We start from the raw sequence: 24394 nt of genomic DNA on the forward strand, positions 1-24394 counted from the left end.
AACGATTCATCTTTTAACTGTTTCTCATGCATTTTTTATTTGAAATTTTAGGTTTAAATACATCATTTTTGAGAAAATTTAAAGAATTGAGGCGGCATTATGTTACAAAAGCACAAAATATATTAACTGAACATTAAAATGTTAATCTATGTGCACATAGTTCTTCAGGTCAAACATAGTGTTGTTTAGATAAAAGCAAAGCCGCAACTTCAGAAAACTATTTTTATCGCTTTACAATTTATTCATTTAATATTTATGAAATTTTACTGTTAAGAGCCAAAAAGATTTTTTATACTGTCCCTCTTTAATTAAGCCAAGAGTGTTTAACTTAAACTTTTTTGAACAGTTCAAGTAGGTTATTTACATACATAATGAAATTTCTGTCCATATATAATGTACTGAGCAATAGTGTTCGTGGAGAAATCATAAAGTTTAATGAAATTTTAGAAATAAAAGTAGCTACAATATTGCATAACAAATGGACTACATTAGTGTTTCATATGACTGTGTGTGGATGTGAACAAGTTTCATTGATAAGGATCATTTCTAGATAGCCAATTTTTTCATTAAAAATGTAATTACTTAATTGACAAATTTTATGTGCATGCTTTTTGATAATTAGCATGATTAGGTTTGTAATAAGACAAAGTTTATACAGAAAATGCTTTCTTTGTAAAATATTTCTTACTTTGTACAATGTTTTATAATAAATAGATATATACAGAAAAGTTTCTAATTGTCATATTTTAATACAAAACATATTTTTAAAAAAAGGACTAGAGCTAGTCTTTAGACCAATGCCCCCTTAATACTAAATGCCTGTCCCTTTCTTGCTTTTAACATAGAGCAAAAGTGATCGCAAATCAAGGGAATGAGGATAAGTAAATTTTGGTACACCTACCACTGCCACATATCAGAAGGTATTAGAAATTAACAGCGAAGAACACAATTGGTTAATTTCTGAATTTAAATTTTGAAATCAACCAATTAAAAGTTTGATTTGAATTGTTTGGATACATTACCATAGCAAACGTCATCCTTGTATTGCCGCCAGATAGCATTGAAAGGTGTACCTTGTACTGGAAGTCAGCGCGGGCGATTGACGACGGAAGTACACATTTTGAGACAAATGCATTTGGCATTTAGTGTTATGGGGGCGTTGCTTTAGACGAGGGATCACCAGAGTAGAGCTCGCAAAAATCACCCATCCAGTGAGCTAGAATATTTTTAGTTACATTGCAAAACTTATAATGTAAGAAAATCACACAAATTCAATGAGAAACACAACTGACAAACACTATGAAATCGAACACTTTAACTGTGGTTAATCATAAAAACTTAGTGTCATAGATAGGTTGTTATTGTCTTGTGCCAGCTAAGCTGACAATTTGGGGTGTGCCGCTTCACTTTTTCAACTGTATCGTATTTTGGTGTGAAGTCAGACTTCCACAGTACACACCAGTGGCACTGCCACGGAGGGGTTTTGTGATTAAAATCCAGAACTCAAAAATATTAATTTCCCCCGTACAAATCAAAGGGGGTAGGGAAACAGTGTTTGCACTTTTCCAAGCGGGATAGGTTTCAACAAAATATCTTACTGCTTTTAATGATCGGGAAGCAGTCACAAATTAATTTCCAATTCTTAAAAATACACAAATAATATTTCATGATGAGTACCCGTTCGGGTATAAGAGAGTTATAATAGTCTCAATAAAGTGCTACAAGAGTATCATGGTCCCTCAGCACTTCCAGCACTGCACAAATCCTTTTTAGGGAAACCAAGAGAGAGAAAAACCTACCCCACACTGGATTTTCTGAGGTTCCTTTCCAATTCTTATCAAAAGATCGAAGACGTTATTAGCTCACATTTGACATTCATAAAGACATTGATGTATTTGAGGAGGAGGTTTTAAATGATCTCGTGAAAAAACACAAAAAATGAATATAAGATTGAAGATAAATATGCTGTGCTTTTTCCGACTTTTCAATTCATAGTGATATCAATACAATTGATAAATTCTTTTTGAACCAGTACTTTCAATGAATAATTACTGATCCACAGAAACTCTTTGAAGAAGTTGAATATTTTCACATTATAAATAAATGGGAAAGAAAGCAACAATTTTCCATTTTGAAAACCCATCTCATCAAGTTTTTCTTTCTGCACCGCTGGTGCACACATACCATAAGGGCCCATTAATGAGGTAGGCAACCATTCACAGCATAACAACACATTCACACAAAAGAAAGAACAAGGACAGAAGAGAGAAAGTACATTGGTCCCCAAGTCGAGAACCTCCCCATCCGCAGTCAGACCCCATTCGCAGACTTACCTGACCACAAGACAAGGAGATCTGCGACATAGATACTGTCTGCACACAGATTGTATGGAATTGGCAAACATCCAGCTAAGATGAATCTATCTGACTGAGGGAAAAGTAAAAATTTAATGCTTGTGCTTTGTCAATTTCAATTTGACTCTGTTAAATTTAGAAGCTAACACACATCTACAAAAGCTGGTGTTGCTGAAAACTAATAGATTCGTCCGTTTCCCCCTGTAAACCGGATGGTGGTTAAAATGCAGGTCACTTTTATAATAAAACTAGTGGTAAGTGGTACCCGCACGGCTTTGCCCCTAATAGAAAATTAAAAAGTCTTTTGGTTCGCCTGTATATTTACAAATAATGCATGGTTAATTTTCTCGCCAATTGGTTTGTGCCCATGTTACGGTTCCACGTCATGAAAATTTCGTAATTTACTCGTCCTTCTTATGATAACTGTGTCCTTAAAATTGGAATAGAAAAAGAATCACATCGAATTTTTGAAAAATCGCTTTGAGGTGCACACCCCAATGCTACAAACTAACTTTGTGCCAAATTTCATGAGAATCGGTCGAACGGTCTAGGCACTGTGCGCGTCACAGAGATTTTGAAAGACAGAGATCCTGACAGACAGAGAGACTTTCAGTTTATTATTAGTAAAGATTAAATGCTACAATGAGGTAGATAGTTCTTGACCACTTACTGGTCGAGTCAGAGTGGCTCTTAGAAAAAAAACATTTGGGCACTCTTGCACTTGACAAATGGCTCTTTATTGTCCTTATTCATTCATAGCAAGGAAAATAAATATGGCAATCAATTTCGTATATCTATAGATTTCCATATTCCACGCTTGTTTCATTGGATGAATTTCATGAAAACCATGAACTTCTATTAAATGCAATTAAATTCCGAAGATATCCAAAAACAATATTATATTAATATTTTTGGCTCAGTAATGGACGTAGATACATCTGTATTTGCATTATTAAAATAGATAATGATGCAAGTCGATCAAAATACGAAATGCACAGTTGCACACAACTGAAACCAACTTGTGACATTCTAAACAAATTTCAAAAAAGAGACAGAATTTCATATAAAGAGAAACTATATTTTTGTATTTACTTGTTATCTTTGGCATATTCTTAAAACAAACTTCTGTATTTGCACTCAATTATTCTCTCAATTTATAATGTACATCTGGTAGTAACCTCAATTTTTCTGCTGCCTAAAATAAGCGAAATTAACTTACTTAGAAATTTTTAATTATTACAGTAAAAATATATATTTAAAATTTGCAACTGCTGGTTAATATGTAATGCAATAAAACATTAACAATGTTTCGTCTTTCTTTCTGATATACATATTACAATAAATTGATTCTAAGAAATAACTAGTTTTTTTAATCAGTTTCATGAATACTGAAAAAAATCAGAAATATTTAAAATATTTAAATATTTCAAATTATAACTAGTTGAGACACACACTGTATTATGCTTTGTTGTAATTAAATGCAAGAATACAGCAAAAGCTAAGGATGAGCACAAAGTTCATAATTAATGGATGCATCACCCAATTAGATTGGAAGTATTAGGTGCACTTCGGAGATGTGCTGCATTAGACCTGATTCATCAGTACTAAGGTTTACAAGCTACTATCAAATCAGCACTAGCACACAAGGGCACCCATATGCAAAATTTTAAGGGGAGGCTCAAAAATTTTCCCCATGGTTCAGCAGAATATTTTCCCTATGGAAACTGATTTCAGTACAGATTAGAGACATTAAAATTTGACATTTTTAATAACTTATTCATTAATGGCTGAAAAAGAAATTTTCATACATTTTTTGCAAAGAAAAAAGCACTAAAAGCAAGGAAGTTCTCATTTCTAAGGGGGGCTAAAGCCCCTCCCCTTATCCCCCTATATGGGAACTCTTTCCACACTCCATTTTTAGAATAAATGATGTATCTGCTACACACCTTTTTGTATGAGAACAGGCCTGTCATTTAGAGGGGTCGGTTACCCCCAGAAAAATTCAAAATGGCAGGCCTGTGTGAGAAATAAGATGAAAGTCTTCCGTTTATTTTAGAAAACTTATAACCTTTAACCCTTTTATTTATCACTGTCGCAAAACAAACTTTATTAATATTCTCACTATAAATCATGAGCACTGATGGAATAAACTAAATTTTTCAATATCAGATAAATTCAAAATAGCAGGCCTGCATAAGAAATAAGATGAAAGTACTCCATTTATTTTAGAAAACTTATAACCTTTAACCATTTTATTTATCACTTTCGCAAAACAAACTTTATTAATATTCTCACTATAAATCATGAGCACTGATGGAATAAACTAAATTTTTCAATATCAGATAAATTCAAAATAGCAGGCCTGCATAAGAAATAAGATGAAAGTACTCCATTTATTTTAGAAAACTTATAACCTTTAACCATTTTATTTATCACTTTCGCAAAACAAACTCTATTAATATTCTCACTACAAATCACGAGCACTGATGGAATAGACTAAATTTTTCAATATCAGAAAAATTCAAAATAGCAGGCCTGTATAAAAAATAAGATGAAAGTACTCTATTTATTTTAGTAAACTTATAACCTTTACAAACTTTATTAATATTCTCACTACAAATCATGAGCACTGGCGGAATAAACTAAATTTTTTAAACATCTTAAAACAGTTGATTAGAAAACACTAGAATAAATTGAAATATTTAGATACCTGTTCAGCAGTTAAATCACGTTGGGCCTGAGCTAACATTTCATATCCAACCATAAACTTTTTAACAGAAGCTGAACGCAAAAGTGGAGGGTAATAGGACGCATGAAGTTGCCAATGACTATAATCTGATTCTTTATCCTCAGGTGCACCTTCAAAAATAATAGTTTTGCAGCTTTAAAAATAATCTTCCAAAAATGAACAAAAACATTTATTCAATGCTATGTACGACAAGGCTAATAATATAATTGGCTTTATGTGCTTTAACTTATACACAATGGCCTATGTACAATGTATATTATGTATTGGCCTATATACAATGTTTTCAGGGTCGGATTTGGAAGTGTGGAGGCCCCAGGGCAACAAAGGAGTGGTGGCCCCTACTCAGGGTTCGAAAAGATCATCATATTTTCGAAAATATCCGATACTCTGATATACATATCCGAATATTTTAATATATATGTATATATCCGATATTTTCGATCAGCACTTTAATAGTAAATACATCCTGAAGTCACTGCTATTTATTTTTTTATATTATTATTTTAATTTATAGACTTAAAATTACAGTTTCTTATTTATATCTAAACATACATTTCATTTTAAAAGTTATGTACTTTTAAGGTTATTTTCATATGATATTTACAATCATTTGCGAAATCTGATAACTTAATGTTAGAAAAATAAAACACATATATGTATTGATATTGTTTAGTTATTAGGTTGGATGTTGAATATTATATTTATACATGCTTTGTAAAACTGACATATACCTTGAAAAATTGTCAAAAAGCATCATAGTATCACATACAATACCAATATATAAAATATCATGTAAAATTAAAACATGAAAAATTTTTTTTTAACCATATGTTTTACATTACAAATAATTTATAAATATAAAATAAAAAAGGATACTTGCAATCAGGGCTTCCTGATATATTGATAATAATATTATTTTTGTGCAAGCATTCTTTGTAGAAATACAAAAAAAAAAAATGTCTGGGAGAAAAAACGTAAAAGTTGCTGACCCATGAAAGTTAGGATATTTTGTAAAAAATTTCTTGTGGGGACCCCTTTGTTGTGGAGGCCCCCGGGCAGTAGCCCTGCCTGCCCTCCCCTAAATCCGGCCCTGAATGGCTTTACATACTGTAAATTTCAAAACAAATTTCCAGTTTGTTCATTTTAAAAAAGGTAAGTTATGTTAAGTTTTTCAATTTGCCACACATTCTCTTACTTAATATTGAAATGCTATAGCAGAAGTTGCATGAATTTATTGATTAATCAAAATTTGACTTAAGATTTTTTTCATGATAGTGAAATATTGTATTGAGTCTTTTGAAGCTCTCTAAGGATATAACCATGTTTTAAACATTCATAGTTTTTTCTATGTTATTTACTACATTTAATACATTAAAACAAAACAATAATAAATTGTATTTAAGGAAACAAACAAAAGTATAAGCATAAATGAAATCATACCATGCCATCCCATAGAGTATGGAAAAGAAGTTTCAAACAAATTGTCGTACTTTGTTAATAGCTTCTTCATTATTTCTGCTAAAGCTGAAAGTAAAAATAAAGAGAAAAGTTATTTTAAAACAGAGCTACATATATAACACTTTAAAGACAAACAAGCCTAGTGCATGCAAAAAAATATGTATTGCAGCATAACCATATTAAACATTTGTCATATGTTTTGCAAAATACTTAGTTCCCTTACATGATTTTTCCTCCTCATTCAGATCAGTTAATCGAAGAACATGTCGTCTGGGTAGAAGCATCGTCTCGAAAGGCCACACAGCCCAATATGGTACTAAGGCGACCCAATGATCATTCATGACCACTATTCGTACCTAATGAAAGATTTCTAATGAAAATGATAGAAAATATTTTCACTTTCAAAAGAAAATAAACTTATATTTTTACAAAGATAGAACAACTGTACTTTTCTCCAGACTATCTCAATTTTGATATACAGTAAATATAATATTTCTAAAATAAGAAAGTTTTCACATTTTAAAAAATATAATGACTACAAATTTTACATAAAAACACTAAAGTGTTTAGATTTTATTCTAAAAAAAATAAGATGTAATGCATGAAATACACCAGCAGCTCAGTCAATTCCAGCCGAGGATTGCAGTTTCGTGCTTATTAGCACTCATCAGCCCGGCATAGGAGAGACTGAGCTGGAAAACCTCTTAAGGAAGCCAAGAGTGCCAAATAAACTGGTAGCTAATACAAGAATTTGCACTGGTTTGGCACTCTTGGCTTCCTTAAGAGGTTTTCCACCTCCAGCTCAGTCACTCCTATGCCGGGCTGATAAGTGTTAATAAGCACAAAACTGCAGTCCTCGGCTGGAATTGACTGAGCTGGCAGTGTATTTCATGTATTTCTGCCTCAGCCTTGGCTAATGGGCAGTAACTTACTGAATAAGGTGTAATGGTTTCAAACTAGGGGTGATACTTTTCATTTTTCACATCCCTGTACTTACCACTATTTGTGTTTTTACCAGCTGGATGGGATCCTGAAGACAGCTCTGATTTTTTGATCCAGACCAGAAGCCGAGCAATCCCTCGTCCAACACCCCCAAAGGTATTGTTTCACTTGGAGGACTTAGTGACCATGAGCATATTTAACGTCCCCCAGTCACCATGAATGACGACGGTGGATCTTCGACCTGCTAGTATCGAACTCGGGGACCCTCCAGTCACAAGTGGGACAGAGCCTGATTACCGCAGGAGCATGTGGAGCACAGGTCCCTCCTCTTTGATTTGGGGGGCCCAAAATCCCCTTATTTATCATGCTAATTAAGAATAATTAATGATTTCACTCAGAATCTAGAGTACAATGATATAATTGATATTTTTGCAAATGCCTAGACAAGGAAAATAATCTCTTATTTGTTGATAAAAATTCCCTTAAAAATTTAATCTCTTTGCTAATTCCAAAACCACTCCAAGTTTAGTCTGTATTTACTATTAAAAGTTATATCATAGATAATTTTTAACACGCTTTTATTAGCTTCACCTGTATGTATGTATGTATGTATGTATGTATGTATCTTGTAACGGAATCTTACAGCTCAAATTTCGCCCACTTCCTGCGATCGGATTCTTTTGAAATTTGGCACGCGACCTCAGACTCGATGACAATGCAATATTGTATAATCAAATTAATTAATTAACTCTTTTAATTGTTAGTTTAATCCAATTTTAATCAATATTTTAGCAGAAATTCAACAATGTGAAAAAGGAAAAATTTTAAAAAATACATTAAAAAATGCTCGCAAAAAGTATTTCAAAATATCTACAAAAACCTTTAAATTTTCTGCATCAGACAAAATTTGTTCCAATGTTCCAAGGTAATTAGAACATGAAATAAAATTGTTTTTAACTAATTTCATGCCAAAATTTAGGTGAGCCTTCAATTGGAAATTCATTGCTGATCAGACCATTGTTGAACAAACTTTTATTCAAATGCATCATGCATCTCAAATTTTCAAAGTAATATAAATATGATTTCCGCAAACATACATCGATGACTCACAGTAGCTTATTCCCATCGGGGTGTCCTTGTCTTAACTCTAAGATATTACCTCGCACTCGTTTTATAAATAATTTCGTCGCCTGATAATTCTCCAACATAAGACTAAAAAACAGAAAAATAAAATAATAGTTTAAAAAACTAAAAAACACGCTTTTGTAGCAAAATGAACTAAAAAGTGAAAAATAATCTTTGGATGATAGTAGTTGACCAATCACTTAATTTTAATGTAATACAAAAAAGCGTGGGGGGCTTCTTATCAGTTGTCTTTAATTTCTTCCATTTGTTGTCCAAGAAAAAATATAAATAGACAGCACCCCACGCTTTTTTGTATTACATTAAAATTAAGTGATTGGTCAACTACACTATCATCCAAAGATTATTTTTCACTTTTTAGTTCATTTTGCTACAAAAGCGTGTTTTTTTAGTTTTTTAAACTATTATTTTTATATTTACGGTTTACTGCAATGGGCAAAGTTTAACCACATCTTATATAACTATTGTTCACTGCATCTCTTCTGCTTTTTAAATGTATGAGGGACCACCAAATTTAGCATGGTTGTATTAGTATGCAAGCATTGAAATATTTTGTAGCATCATTATATAGAATAAGTGGGAATGGGGGGGGAGCACAAAATGAATTTCGTGCCTAGTGTCTTCAAAAATCTTAATCGGGCCCTAGCAGGGGCCCTGAAATAGAAATGTGCCCCACGTGCAATATTAGAATGATTGAGCTCTGAAGTGGGATGCCTTACCAATCAGGCCACCACGGCCTAAGCTAGTGGGGATAGTGGAAGGAAAACTTTCAGAAGACTGGAGTTTTTGGAAACTATGAGGAAATTTACAGTTGTTCCCATGAGCATAAAAAGTAAAACAAGCTACCTATAGCTTACCTTCCTTTCTATTTCCTCATTTATATAATTGAGTAAAAGAGGTTGATTATTCTTCTGAAAATATTTAAGCTGCTGTGAATCTTCAGCTCTTGGTTCATCAGGTAAAAAGGAGCTGGCCCATATCTGCACAAAATAAATCAACATTGACGAAATGTTAGCATACATCAGGGCTTAATTTCAAACAAAACAAGTGTGGGAACCCTATCGACTTAAGGACTTGCTTTCATACGTAAATAGCCTGCATTTTGTCTAAAATGTTAAAATTTGCATAAAATTGAAAAGAAGTGTGGGAACTCTATGCTCAGACACTTCTTTTCACTTTTCTCATAAGCACTGAGCAGCTCAGAGCCTATGAGCTTCCATGCAAATTAAACCCTGGTTTATACAAAAAGCTGCCATCAAAAACTGAAATAGTTGCCGGTATTTAGCAAATAAAAATTTACTCTCAGTAAACATATAAAATTATATAAATTAGCAGTTAAAAAGAAAAATCATACATTACCACCAAAACATATCAAAATACACAAGAAATAAATTTGAGCCCAATGAAAAATCATGGAACAAATATTTTGCTTTATAAATACATAATGTAACAAAAATTTAAAAAACATTCTAAAGTCAAAAGAGTTTCAGAAACTTTACTGTAAAAGCAATATTTTTCTTCAAGTTCAAATTTTAAAAGCTTTTTTTCTGTATTAAAAATTTTGCAAGTTTTTAAAGAACTGAAACGAAAAAAATTTCTTTATCAACTCTTTATAAATATCTACATTAATCAACTAATTCACGAAAAAAAAAATTTAAAAATCTAAAATAAATGAAGATGTTTTGTGAACTTATGCAGTTTGACAAAAATACATACCTTGCCTTTCTAAAAATTGCCAATCTGTCCCCCATGTGAAAAGATTTCTGGAGAATTTCCCATATGCTCAATGCATATATTGAAAAACAACAAAAATCAATGCACACATGTGTGGAAACTCATTGATTCCTCAAAGACAGAAAGAGTCAATTGCCTCCTCCTGACCCCCTAAATCAAAGGCCTAGTTTGAGTTGAAATTGTTGCAATACTTATTGAACTAAAAAACAGCAATATTTTCCTTTTCCTTTCATGCTTTAAAAAAAAAAGCAATGGACAAGATCATTTTCTTTCATCATTTCTTTTTTAAAAAGCTACCCTAATATAACGATAAATTAACTTTATTGAAGATGCACTTATCAGTCACTTGAATGTTAGATAAATAGTTAATGACCTCAGTCATGTCGGGGGTTTTGGATAGATCACACTTTTTTATTGTTGCCCAACAAATGTGACAAGAGGTACTGTATTGTTTTATTTTTAACTAGTGGCACCCGCACGGCTTTGCCTGTAGTAGAAAATTAAAAGGTCATTTGGTTCGCCTGTATATTAACAAATAATGGATGATGAATTTCTCGCCAATTTGCTATGTTAAATGGCTCGCCTATGTTACGGTTCCATGTTATGATTTCGTAATTTACTATTCCACATTGTGATCATTTGTTCGGGAAAATTTTCTTAAAATTAGAATAGAAAAAGAACAAAATCGAATTTTCAAAAAATCGCTGAGAGGTGCACATCACCATGCTACAAACTAACTTTGTGCCAAATTTATGAAAATTGGCCGAACGGTCTAGGCGCTATGCGCGTCACAGAGATCCTCCGGACAGACATCCTCCGGACAGAGAGACTTTCAGCTTTACTATTAGTAACGATTTTAGAAACTAGACAAAAATATATACACATATTCATTTACCTGACAATGAGGATGGGGATTTGAACATCCCATAACTTCCCCTTTATTTTCAAATATCTGGAAGAAATATGAAGTTAAAAACAATATATTATGGACAGAAAATAAAATGGAAACAGACAGAAAACACTAAATATGACACGTGAAATATGACACGGAAAGTAATCTACTATAATGAACAGTAAACTCCAGATTATCGGCGGTCGGATTATCCGCGGGTCTTTTCACAATTTTTTTTTTTAATTAATGACTGTTACATAAATACACCACCAGCTCAGTCAATTCCAGCCGAGGACATCAGTTTCGTGCTTATTAGCATTCATCAGCCCGGCATAGTAGTGACTGAGCTGGAGGTGGAAAACCTCTTAGTGAAGCCAAGAGTGCCAAACAAACTGGTAACTAATACAGAATTAGCACAGACCACACGAGAGACCCAAGCAATGGTTCGGTTCAACTTGAAGATTGAAGGCAAGGCTGGTACATTCAAAAAGTTACCAGTTTGTTTGGCACTCTTGGCTTCCTTAAGATGTTTTCCACCTCCAGCTCAGTCACTTCTATGCCAGGCTGATGAGTGCTAATGAGCACGAAACTGCAGTCCTCGGCTAGAATTGACTGAGCTGGTGGTGTATTTATGTATTTCTGCCTTAGCCGTGGCTATAGGGCGGTAACTTACTGAATATACCTGCCTTGCCTTCAATCTTCGAGTTGAACCGAACCATTGCTTCGGTCACTCGTCTGGTCAGTGCTAATTCTGTATTAGCTACCAGTTTGTTTGGCACTCTTGGCTTCCTTAAGAGGTTTTCCACCTCCAGCTCAGTCACTCCTATGCCGGGCTGATGAGAGCTAATAAACATGAAACTGCAGTCCTCAGCTGGAATTGACTGAGCTGGTGCTGTATTTATGTATTTCTGCCTTAGCCTTGTCTATAGGGCGGTAACTTACTGAATAATGAGTTATTTTTTGCTTTTAGATTCTACATATAATTTTTACACTCAATGTTAGTGGATGCAATGTAGCAATGTGTTTAGTCATAATTTAAGTGTAAGTGTGAGTGCTATTAATAGTTTTTAGCTACTGAATACACTAAGTACTGTTGATTACCAATTATTCCGATTATCCACGGTTTTTGCTTATCTACAGTTACCATGCCACCCTATTACGTGGATAATCAGGAGTTTACTGTACATAAGCAACTGAGAGGAAAATATAAAACTGATTCTTAATTATTCTTTGGAAAAGTTTTTATTCTTCAAAATAATCATGACTAATAAATTCACTTTTATATAGTAAATATTGAAACAACAAGAGATATGACTATTCCACACTTTAATGTTGAAGTCAAGTTGTCCAACATTAAGTGATTAATTGAATACCTGATTTTAAGAACAAAAAATGATTCAGACATAGAAATCGCAGATAAACTTATTGAAAGAATCTTAAGTTTGATTCCTATTTTGATAATCATGTGTTCTTGAAAAAAAAAACTGATTATGTAAGATTTAATATTGATTTTATGGAAAATATAATTTTTTCAGTAATCTATAAATGATACTAAACCTAAATTAGATGATTAAAAAATAATGACAGTATAGTTATTTAGGAATAAAAGAAAAAAGGCACCTTCTTTTGGAATAAATGACTTCCATTTGAAAATAATTAAATGTTCTTTTTTGTTCCATGAAAATACAGCATAAATTTTCGATACAATTTCAGAAGGTAATTAGTTGGCACAAATTTTTGAATTCTATTTCTTGATTGCTATCATTATTTTCACTTATGTTTAGCATTCTGTGCATTGTTGCAAAATTGTTGATATAATTTTTTAAAAAATCAGCACCATTTGTTAATTTGAAATGCTTCAAGTAATTTTAATTTTTTTTTTTTTTTTTTTTTTTTTTTTGCTACCATCATAGTGGCTTTAGTTTTCATTTCAGAAAAGGTGCATGGGAGAATTTCTTTCGCTTGCATTCTCGTGGAAAAAACGTAATCTCAAGAAAAGTTGTGATTGGTTAAACTTGATTTAATCACACTTGACTTTAAACACAAAGATTACTTCTAATTTAATTCTTTTTAGGAAAAAACAAGAATTACACCCTTTTTTTTAAAAAAAATATGACTAAACTTTGTTTGAAAAATATATTTGTTACAAATACATTGTTAGATATGTCGTGCCATCTTTCCCAAAAAGTCATTTTTGGAAAATCTTGACTTCCATGCATTTTGGAAACAGACTATCCATGCCTACACAGCGGAACCAAATTTTTATTTCATCGGACTAGCGATAAAAAGAAACCAAGTAAGAAAACCTAAATTCGGGGATAGGGGTAAAAATCTTAGCATATTGTTTAAAAATTTGACACTGATGAACATGTGGAAGAAATCTGTAATCTTTACTTGTTTTTTGGTACAACTTCATTTATAGTATTTTCTATGCTAACAGTTTTTTTGCAAATTAGCTTCTTGGTTTGAATTTGCAAATAATTTTTTTCAAAGAGTTTTTATGATTTGCAGAGTAAAGACATTAAAATTGAAAAGCGATAGCTTTGTGCAAGGTAAATTATATAAAAATGGAACAATGTTTAAAAGCAAAAAAAGGATAAAATGTTTTTAAAAACGCAGAAATATTTCGGAGGCAATAGTTTCCTTCCTCAGTGCGAAATGATCAAATGGATGAATCAAGGTCAAGGGAGAGTTTAAATGCGTAACCGGAAAAACATTGACCAATCAGCTATCAGTGAGTGCTGAGGCAAAATATGACGTATTCTAGTATGTAAGATTGAATAAAATTGGAGAAAATGCGGAACAGCATTAAAAAATTAAAATTGCCGGAGAACATTAAAATTGCCAGAATGGCTTTAAAAAGCTAAAAAATAAATTTATCTTGGAAAACAGACCCAGAAAAAAGTTTATGTGAGTCTTAAAAAGGATATATGATTTAGATATGTTTTAAGAAAAACATATCAAGCAGATTTTCTAAGAAAGTGTAACATGAAATCCACAATATTTTAACATTGCTGAGATTGCAATTTTCTTGCACCAACAGAAAATGGCGTTGGTAGCGAAATAACGTATGAAACAGACAATGTAAAATCGAGGTTCCACTGTATAATAAAAATGCAGTGATCCCTTTCCTTTTCAATGATTCAAGTTTTCAAGAAAGCAATGCACGATTAAAGGGCAAACTAACTGAATTGAACTTAAGAGGCACCGAGTAAAAAGTTCTTGACTTGTGACACTCTGTGCAGACAAACATTAATCATTTCTATGAAACTTCAAGAGTGGGGGGCGGGGGAGCCTAAAAGTTAATAAATTTTCCTTTTGTCTTGAAATAATTCTTGGCTCTCCATGGTTCTGAAAGACTCTACTTACAAGAAAAACCTATCACTCACAAATTATTCAATGTTCAGTACAAGAAGTATAAAAATCTGCGTAAACAAATTACCTGGATCCATTTATATTTAGTACGAAGTTCAAGCATTTCCTTGATCCAAGTATTAATGACTTCCAAAATTTCCTCATTTTTCATCAAAGGCAAAGTGACATTTGATTTCGGATGAAAGCACATAACACGACATTCTCCTTTAGCTGCTTGAGCTTGAAAGAGAGGATGTGATGATGGATCTATAAACAGCAGTAAAAGAAAAAGATAGATTAGTACAATGAAAGTCCATGAAATTGCAAGGAATAGAACTGAATATTATCTTTAAAAAACATTCAATCAGGGCCCAAGCGGGGGGCAAAGCGGGGATTCACAGCTTAGCACTGTGTTCAATAGGGGGGGAAACGTAAATTCAGCAATAGAAACTGATTAGGCAAACAGAAAATTCGCCAAAATTTCCACAGAAGAAAGTATTTTCCTTGATTCTCAAAACTATGTCAAAGATTCTTTAAAATTCTACAAACTTACAGCCAAATTGACTTCACTTTCCAGCGCCAGAAACACTGGTTGTAGAACAAAAATTAAGTGTTTTAATATGCTTTTAAGTGTCTTATTAAATTTAAAGTTATGCTGCACATTTGAAACATAAGTGTTTTCATTATAAATTATTATTTACCCTTTCTTTGAAGTTGTCTAAAAAAAAGAAACATCTTTAAAATTTATTGAAATTACTTTTTGGCTAAAACTCTTAAATCCTGACCAAGACTTTTAAAATTTGGCTGATTCGCTGGCTAACAATTTGAAATCTCTTGTTCAATTACTGCTATTTGTTTTTGAACATTGTCATTTTTAAGATTATCTGTACACTTACTGGAAATCCCAGCATATTTCAACCAAAATATAAATTTTGGCATAGTCAAACCTTATCTAGAATGAATTCCTTTGCACACAAAAGTAACCATCTGCACCAATAGCACTCCCTATAATACGGCCAGCAGTTGATGTTTTATTTACAGTAGACTTCCACTGAATTGGCCTCCATTTCCACTCATCCAGGCTATCCGTGGCGGTGATGCCCCCCCCCCTTTATGGTTGATTATTTTATTTTCAAATTTAGAAACCAAACTAGAAATTATAAAAAAGGCAGAAATGTCAAAATTTTCTGACCATAATTGCTTGTTTTACTTTGTATATCTGTTTACAAAACTTTATTCAGCACAAGCAATAACTTTTAGTTTTTGTATTCATTGTTAAGATAATCAATTGTTTTACTTAACAAGTTATACTTGCTTAATAAAATTATTACCAAGTTTTTGTGACACCTCAAAATACTTCGGAGTAATTAATGTAAATTCAATTCATATCAAAGTGTATCTTCGGGAAAGTTATGTGTACAAAATTCATCAAAATCTTAAGAAAAAAAGTTAAGTTGTTAGACTTGCATCAATTTCCACTTATCTGATTCAATATTCTCAACACCAGGCCTAACAAAATTTTGTACTTTCAGGGGTCTGTGCAGGATGCTTCACAGGATCCTATTTTTGTGTATTTTAAAAAAGGTTTTGTGAAAAATCAAATCCTTTTGTGAAATTTCATAGTGCAAAGCAAACGTTATGTATATCAATAGGTATTACATTTCCTATTTACATAATGCTTTATTAACAAATGAGTTTGCGCAAAGTGCAAAGGGAGGTTCAAAGGCAAAAGTGCAAGGTCTGGTCAATCAGGATTTTGTAAAAGGTCTGTTTTTTGAGGATTGTTTCTTTTTTTTCTTTAGCTCTGTTTGGCTATAAAAAAAATAATGGGTAAATGTACAAAAAAGATTTTACTATCAAAAATAAAGTACAATGCATATTATTTCTCCACACAATGACGATTTAGGCATTTGTCGTACTTGTGCTCAAGCTTTTTTATAGCCTCATCATAAGAAAGTTGCCGCCAATGATTGAAAGTGATTTTTGACGGCGTCTTTGAGTTCTGCCCTCTTTAAATTTTAGGCACCATTTAAAAACAACACTAGCACTCATTAAGTTGTCTCTATATACACTAATTATTCTTCTATGAATTTCTGCTGCCCTGTTTCCTTCCGCATGCAAGCAACGAATAACACTTCTCAATTCACATTTGGTGGAAACTCGATAGAGACAGTCATGTTTTCGTGTCTATAGCTCAACAGGAAAGGGCAGATTGGACTCGACAGTAACTGAGTGTTTGGACAGGGGTATGTGCAGTATCCTAGTACACAAACCAGCCACCTGCCGCCCACCTGGCTTTCCTACTGTGAAAACAGAGCTTGAAAAAAAACAACAACCTACGTATTATTCTGAATTTTGTGAAGGGTTCTTAGTAACTAGTTGGAATTTTATGAAGTGTTTTTAAACAGACCCAAACTTCCTCTCGCCACACCCTCGACTTTTTTCTCTTTTTTTTCCCCATTTTTTGCTGTTGCTATAAGTGCCATGGCTTTTAGTTGTCTCCCCCCCCCCAAACTGATAACTTCCAATCGTTGCCAAAGCCGGCCGTTATTCACTTAAGTAGGAAAACAGAAAACCAAGTTGGGGTAAAAAATAAAATTTCCATAAAATGTAACTCAGTTATTAAATTAAAAAAAAGAACTTAGAAAAAAGATTTTTTTTTCTAGGGCCATCATATTTTCTTCACATTTGAGGCAGTGAGAAGCAAAGGGATGCAAGTGTCAAAATTAAAAATTTGGAAAAAACCAATACAAATGGCAAGTGAACCTTTCCTATGTTTTGGGGCAAGAGATAGTGTAGTCCTGGTAGGTACTTTTTCACTCCAGAGTTCCCTGTACCTACCACTATTTGTGGCTTAACCAGTTGGATGGGACCCTGAAGACAGCTCTGATTTTTTTAACCGGACCAGAAATCGAGCAATCCCTCGTCCAGCACCCCCAGAGGTATCGTTTCACTTTTAGGACTTTGTGACCACGAGCATATTCAACGTCTCCCCAGTCACCATTAATGAAAATGGTGGATCTTCGATCCGCCGAGGATCGAACCCGGGACCCTTTGGTCACAAATTCAACGCCTTACCGATCAGGCCACTGTGCACCTCCTGGTTGGTACTGCACGATAGCATGATTTAGAAAAAAATTTCAATGAAAACCTACCTAGGATCCCAACTTTAAATATGTTTTACTCAAAACTTGGAAATGTTCACTTACATTCCTTTACTTCTCACTGCCTCAATTATGAAAATAGTGAAAAAAGGTTCCTGAATATAAGTAGGGGAACGGATTGACTCGTATTCAGTTCAATCACACAGATGAACATGCCATTTAGTTATGTAACAGTACAATTGTAAGTAGAGCATTTTCATCACATAGATGGGTTTTTTTATTGATTCTTCGCTTTAACTAAATTTCAGCTTGACCGGATTGCACCCCAGCCAATTTGAGCTTGGGAGTCTACTGTCCCCCTCCCTCCAAGGGCACCCATATAGGGGGCAGGGGGTCTTGAGACTCCCCCCCTTTTGGAAATTAGAACTTCCTTGCTTTTTGTACTTTTTTCTTTGCAAAAATATGAAAATATTTCTTCTGCAGCCATTAATGAATAAATAATTAAAAATGTCAAATTGTAATAACTCTAATTTGTCTTGAAATCTGCCTCCATGGGGAAAATATCCTGCTAAACCATGGTTAAAATTTCTGAGCCCCCCCCCCCCCTCCCTTACAATTTTGCATCTGGGCGCCCATGCCTCCCTCCCTTAAACTTCAAATGCATTGTTTAGACTAAGGCACTAAAACAAGGCAAAATTCTGACAGAAACAGAAAATTTAACTCTAGACAGATGAATTTTCAACTTCTTCAGAAATGTAATAGAGGTAGATCTAATAGAAATAAATTTGTATGTATTTGAAAGCAGCTACATTGACTTTTTATGAAAAACTACAGTTAGGGTAAGTTTGATTACCTAGTACACAATTTAATTTTGAAAATATGTCAAAATAAAGTACTTAATAGAAAGATGTTTTCAGTAATTCATTAATATTTATTCTTGTCCATTTGAAATAAAGAAAACTATACTTTTATTTAACATCATAACAAAAAAGGAATTTATTAACTGCATGTTTTTTTCTTTAGCCATTTTTAGTAAGAGTGTACCTGAAAGTGACAGATAAAGTGCCAATAACTTGAGCATTTGAAATTCAATTTGCTTATAAATGCCAAGTGACTAACGTAAACAGCAAAAACAAATGTACTATAAATCATGACCATGAGCGACAAAACACTCAATGATTACAGTAAGAGCAACTTTCCCCCTTTCTGCATGTTATTTCAAAATAATAGTAAGATATTTTAACTTATTTATGGTACTCACCTGGTTCAGGAACGTTTTCCAACAAAGCAGGGAAATCATTTGGAAACACGTAAGTGCTTTCATAAAATGAATTCACCTAGGAGATTTTTAAATTAAAGAAATTATTCATGAATTTTAAATTAAAATTACTTTAAAAAAAAATTACCACAGTAAACTTATAATCATAAGATTTTTAGGTATTTTTACAGCACAACAGATATAGTGAAGTAACTTTTTTTTAAAAAAAGAGTTCCTTCTAACTCCAAAACTTATGACTGCAGTTTTTTGCAAATTGGTGTATTTTAGTTTAAATTACAAAGGTTTTAAGTGTTATAGAAGTGATAGCATTAAAAGGACCAGAAAGTAATCTTTCTTTTTTTTTTTTTAAATTCTTTTAATTTTTTTTTTAATCAGTTGATGTTATCCTTGTTATTCAGTGCCATTTGCCATCTAGCACACAAATTTTCAATAGCAGATAAATAAAAATATATTGATTTTTGAAGCAAAATATGTGATAGCGGCATCTTGGACACAAGCCAAATTTTAAAGTTCTTTTTTTCTTCTTATTGAAGGTGTTTTAGCAATTGGAAGAAAGGGAAATCAGATGGTTCAATTTGTGGTGCAAATATTTCCACTATTATCAGCAGAAAAAAAGTGATCCTGAAACATGGTGATGCAAAACTACATTATTTTTTCCAAAATTAATGACATGTGGTGGTTTGCTTCATTCACTATACTCACCTGACGTTGATTGCACCATCTGATTATCCCTTTTTCCTATCTATGTGTGACAAAAAAGATTGAAAATTCGTCTCATATCCAAAATGCTATCTACGGATATTTTGCTCAAACATCGAGTAATTTCTATTTATCTGGGACTAAAGATTTGGCACATGGCAAAAAAACACGACAAAGAGTTGTTGATAACGAGGGTAATTACATTGCTGTTTGAAAATAAAAACTTGAAAAAAACAACATTTCTGTATGGTTCTCCTAATAAAAGAGCAAAAATAAATAATAAAAGTCTTAAAAAATTAAACAATAGAAATTTAACATCCAATAATTGAAAAAAAAAATTAATAGATAAATAAGAATTATAATGCATGATGGTGATTACAAAAAAAAAAAAGTGAGGATCTCTTTGCCTAGTATCTTGGCAAAAGCGTGCCGATTTCTGGTACAACATTTCAGGAAAAATCATATATTTCTTTAAAGCATGCTGTATTTTTACTTCCCTCACAGAAAAGATAAAAGACATGAAAGAGCAGGGGGGGGGGGTCAGAAATGGAAAGAGGAATCTTTTTTCAAAGAGGTAGGAATTTTTCTTCTTCATAATTCATGGGTAAATTTTCATTTTGAAATGCAATTTTTAGAATTACTATTATCAGGGCCAGATTGAGGCATGTGCTTATGGGGCATGTGCTAGAAATGTCTCAAGGAGGGGGCCTACACTTGGATTTCAGGACTTCAATCCGGAACAATTGCCGGTGTAGGTTTCCTCCAGGGAGAGGCGATCCCCTCCATTGGATCGATCCTTTATGGGGCACAGGCCCAGGGCACAAAAGTTGGGAGGACATCAAATCTATACTGAAAGTTTTAAAAAGTAATATATTGCACTTTAGAGCAAAATGTACTTAAATATTAAATAAAACAAAACATTAAAAAACCTCATTCACAAATTTCTAATCCAAAATATTGTATTGCTTTGTCATATTGCATAGGCGGAAAAGATGGGGGTGGGGGGTTACCAAATACAGTTCCTGTCCAGCAGGGCCGGATCTAGAAATTTTTGTAAGTGGGGTCAAGTTTCAGTGGCCAGTAAAGTGGAAGAAAAATAAAGTATAACTAGAACTTTCTTTAAAATTAAATGCAAAATGTATTCATGTATCCTAATAAAAATTGTTAGTGTGAAAAACGATTATAAAATTGCTCGAATAAATGAAAATAAAAAAGTTTTTTATGTTTTATGTGTTGAGAAAATTTTTAATTTCAGTGAAAATAAGAAAGGCACAACATTAAAATTTTATGAAACAAAGTTAAAAGAAGTACAGGATTTTAGACATATGTTTCAAAGCTTGAATTGTAAACGTGCCTTGATTAACGCATGGGCCTAAAGGGTCTAGACTCAGCTCCCCGAAATTTTGGACCTCTATCTTTTTCAAAGTTACATTACAAGTAATAGAATTTTCATTTATTAGACTTCAAAAGACAAGTCTAACAAGACTAAAAGTAAAAAGGAATTAACATTGATTACCTACACTAAATTTTCCAGGACTAAAAATTGACGTTCAACAATAATAATAATAAGTAAAGGAAAAATAAAATAATAATAATAATAAAGAAAATGTTTCTCCTCACAGGGGAGTCGGTTGACCCTTTGACCCTCCCCTGAATCGGCACTTGCTGCCCAGTGCTTTCAAAAGTCATAATCGGGCCCTGCCATTATGCATATATTTTCTAAAAGGCAGGAAAAAATGGACAAAGACTCCTCAACTAGAGGACCAGAACAAAGATTACAAGTTTTTTCTTATAATCTCCTCCATGTCAAAAGAAGAAATAGTGATAATAGTCAAGAAACTAAAAATTTCATGCAATTGTATAAAGAAGCTAACATTTTATTAAATATAGCAGCAGAATACAGTGACACAACTATAAATTTACTTCCAAAGATACTACCCAGCTAAATTTTGATATCATATTAGTGTTGTCTTGGTAGTTCTTTATGATCAAAATTAGTATTAAAATGAAGTAATTAGTATTAAAAGAGTATTAAAATAAAGAAAAAAGTAAAATAAAACATGAAGTATAGTACTGAATACAAGTACTTATTCAAATCCATAATTACCTCTCCATTAGCTCTGGTGGCACCAGGACAAAGAGGATTCTTAAAATCATGTTCGGGTATATCTGTTTCAAATGCTTTTTCAACTTGTCCTTTCCACGGTCGTTTTGCACGATGAGGGGAAACTAAAATCCATTTGTCATTCAATGGATTGTATCTGATATGTTGATGTTCTAGATAAAAACAAAAATTAGTTTTCAAAAAAAATCAGGGGTCTCCATTCCCCCCCCCCCAAGAGCAAGGCACTCCCCTCCCGCATTTTATAAAAAATATCCTTTTTTCAAAGCCGGGAGGGGGGAGCAGTAGACCCCCCAAAACTAGGAGCAAGAAGCTAACATATATTATTCAGTTGGTGTAACAATATGGTGTAATTGGTGTGGGGGGTTCAATTGGTGTAAACTCAATGGATATTTTATTAAAAAAACAACAAGAACCATACCCCTTATATGTAAAAACATTAATTTTTCAATGTCAGGGGACAATTGACCACCCTAAATGACAAGCTCAGCTGTATAAATTTGCAACTGAATTTAATGAAGGAAAAAAACGCAGTTTGGTTATAGTAATGACACAGCAAGTGTTTTAACTAAGTGACAATGGCGTAGCTAACCGATAATTTCGCGAGGGGGGGGGGGGAGTTGGCTGTCTCTAAATTTTTTCAATTTATATCTATTATTGAGTTTTTCAAAGTATAATAACTCATATTGTGGGGCAAGATTTAAATTCTTTTTGTATATGCTAGAAACATGAATATACAACGCATTAGGAAGAGAATATTTTTACAAATAATGTCTGCTCTCCCACATCACGTCAGATCTGTTACTCAATATCAGGCCTGTTAGCCCAAGTCAGATCTGTTACCTTGTACAATAATATTTGTAAAAAACAAAATACTTCACCTAAAATTACAAATGAGGGTACAATTGACAGATATGAAAACTCTTAATTGATATTATTTTAGAATACACAGTTTATAATCATTTTTATTCATTTTAGAAAAAGTTATAACTATTAACAATAAGTTAAAGTAACAGACCCGGGCCCGGGTCGCTCTCCTGTATCAAAATCTGTAAGGCCTCTCCCCACAGGCGAGCGTTATAAAGGCCCAACGTCAATAAATCTTAGTGCTATTATTTTTCTTTCTTTTTTTCTCAATTTTTTGGGTCGTTGGGCCCCCTTAAGGACCGGATATACAGATTCGGGCGTGAAACGACTGGCATTTTTTAAAAACAACTAAAGAATGGAATATTAACGCAAAATAATCAACCCTATAACTTTTAGTAAGTTTTATGCAGTGTATCGTCTACAACGAAAAAAAATGAATTGTGTAACATCTGCCGAAGTTTGTTATGACTTAATGCTTATGAAACTAAAAATTTTTTTCGCAATTTCCTGGTTTTTTGCATATCCCTGAAACCAAGAAAATTATTCAAAGTTCAATATGTTTCACTAATTTTATTATTTACAAATATACCTTCAGCGCAAAAGCGAGAATTCATTTTCAGAAAAGTACTTTACGCAACTGTTTGGATGGAAAAATTATCAGCATGATCTTCTACTCTGATTAGAACTTCTTGTACATTACGTACACGAACATGAATTTTAATGACCATGTGATTATTATTTTGTAAACAAAAACAATATTGCCACAAAAATAGTTAAAATATCTGGCAAGCCCATAATGGAAAGGACATAGCATGGAGTAAAATTCACCAACATTTTAACGTGACGTCACTGCTGGTATATAGCGGTTGGTATAAACTCGTCATTCTGTTCACAGGGACGCCTTTCGAAAGCTTTTATCTTAGAAGTAAAAATATGAAAAAAGAAATGGTCATTAGGATGCGGTAATAAGTCAAAAAAAAAAAAAATTTACAGTGTATACCTTTAAGACTTTTATTTCGTATTAAAAGTAAATGATAGGGATTAATAATCTGGAACGTTTGTATAAAGATGAGGTTTTGCATTTTAAGTTCATTTATATTAAATTTTCTTCCGAAAAAAAAAGCATTTTTTTTTCACTCCCTGCTATCATCTCTCTGTTAATTTTACAAGGATTAACTGAGGAATTTTAACCTTAAACAAAGGGGGGGGGCCACACTCAAAAGAAAAATCTGCTTCAGATAAGCCTTAAATGAACGCAAACGATTTGAAACCATGGTGACGAAAATGTGTCCTCTTTCAGAGGTATTAAAACAAGCTAAACTTTTATTCTCGTTGTAGTGAAAATCTGAAAAATCAGAACAACACAGGGGTATAGGGAACTTAAGTAAAAATTCCTGAAAACAATGGGAAACTTTCGGAAACTATAAGGAAGCTCGATTCTCCGCCCCCCCCCCCTCCCCTTCGTAAAAAAGCTTCAAATATGCATACAAAAAACATTAAAATCATCCGCGGGAAAAACCATTCAAAAAGTTGTATTTTTTTTTTTAAATAATTTTTCAGTTTTATAATCTAGTGTCAACCCAAAATTTTCTTAAACGGCAACCTAAAATTTTTGGATCACAAACATCCCTGGAACAACATCAACTTTGGTCAAGTTAAGATAATAAGTAATTCGTGATTGCTCAAAAAATACACAC

The 24394-nt window shown here is 32.9% G+C and overlaps 1 protein-coding gene across 1 annotated transcript; it reads right to left on the reverse strand.

Moving 5' to 3' along the window:
- Positions 1–3434: 3434 nt before the first annotated feature.
- On the reverse strand, positions 3435–23378 carry LOC129219970 (galactose-1-phosphate uridylyltransferase-like). Its single transcript, XM_054854292.1, has 10 exons — positions 23287–23378; positions 21816–21985; positions 18992–19067; positions 14715–14893; positions 11276–11332; positions 9504–9626; positions 6785–6917; positions 6544–6627; positions 5065–5213; positions 3435–3549 (listed from the first exon to the last, which is right to left on the reverse strand). Exons 1-10 carry the CDS (start codon positions 23309–23311, stop codon positions 3496–3498), a joined length of 1050 nt encoding a protein of 349 aa, XP_054710267.1. The 5' UTR covers positions 23312–23378; the 3' UTR covers positions 3435–3495.
- Positions 23379–24394: the final 1016 nt, after the last annotated feature.

The sequence above is a fragment of the Uloborus diversus genome, chromosome 4, assembly GCF_026930045.1.
Source record: "Uloborus diversus isolate 005 chromosome 4, Udiv.v.3.1, whole genome shotgun sequence".
NCBI lineage: Eukaryota > Metazoa > Arthropoda > Arachnida > Araneae > Uloboridae > Uloborus > Uloborus diversus.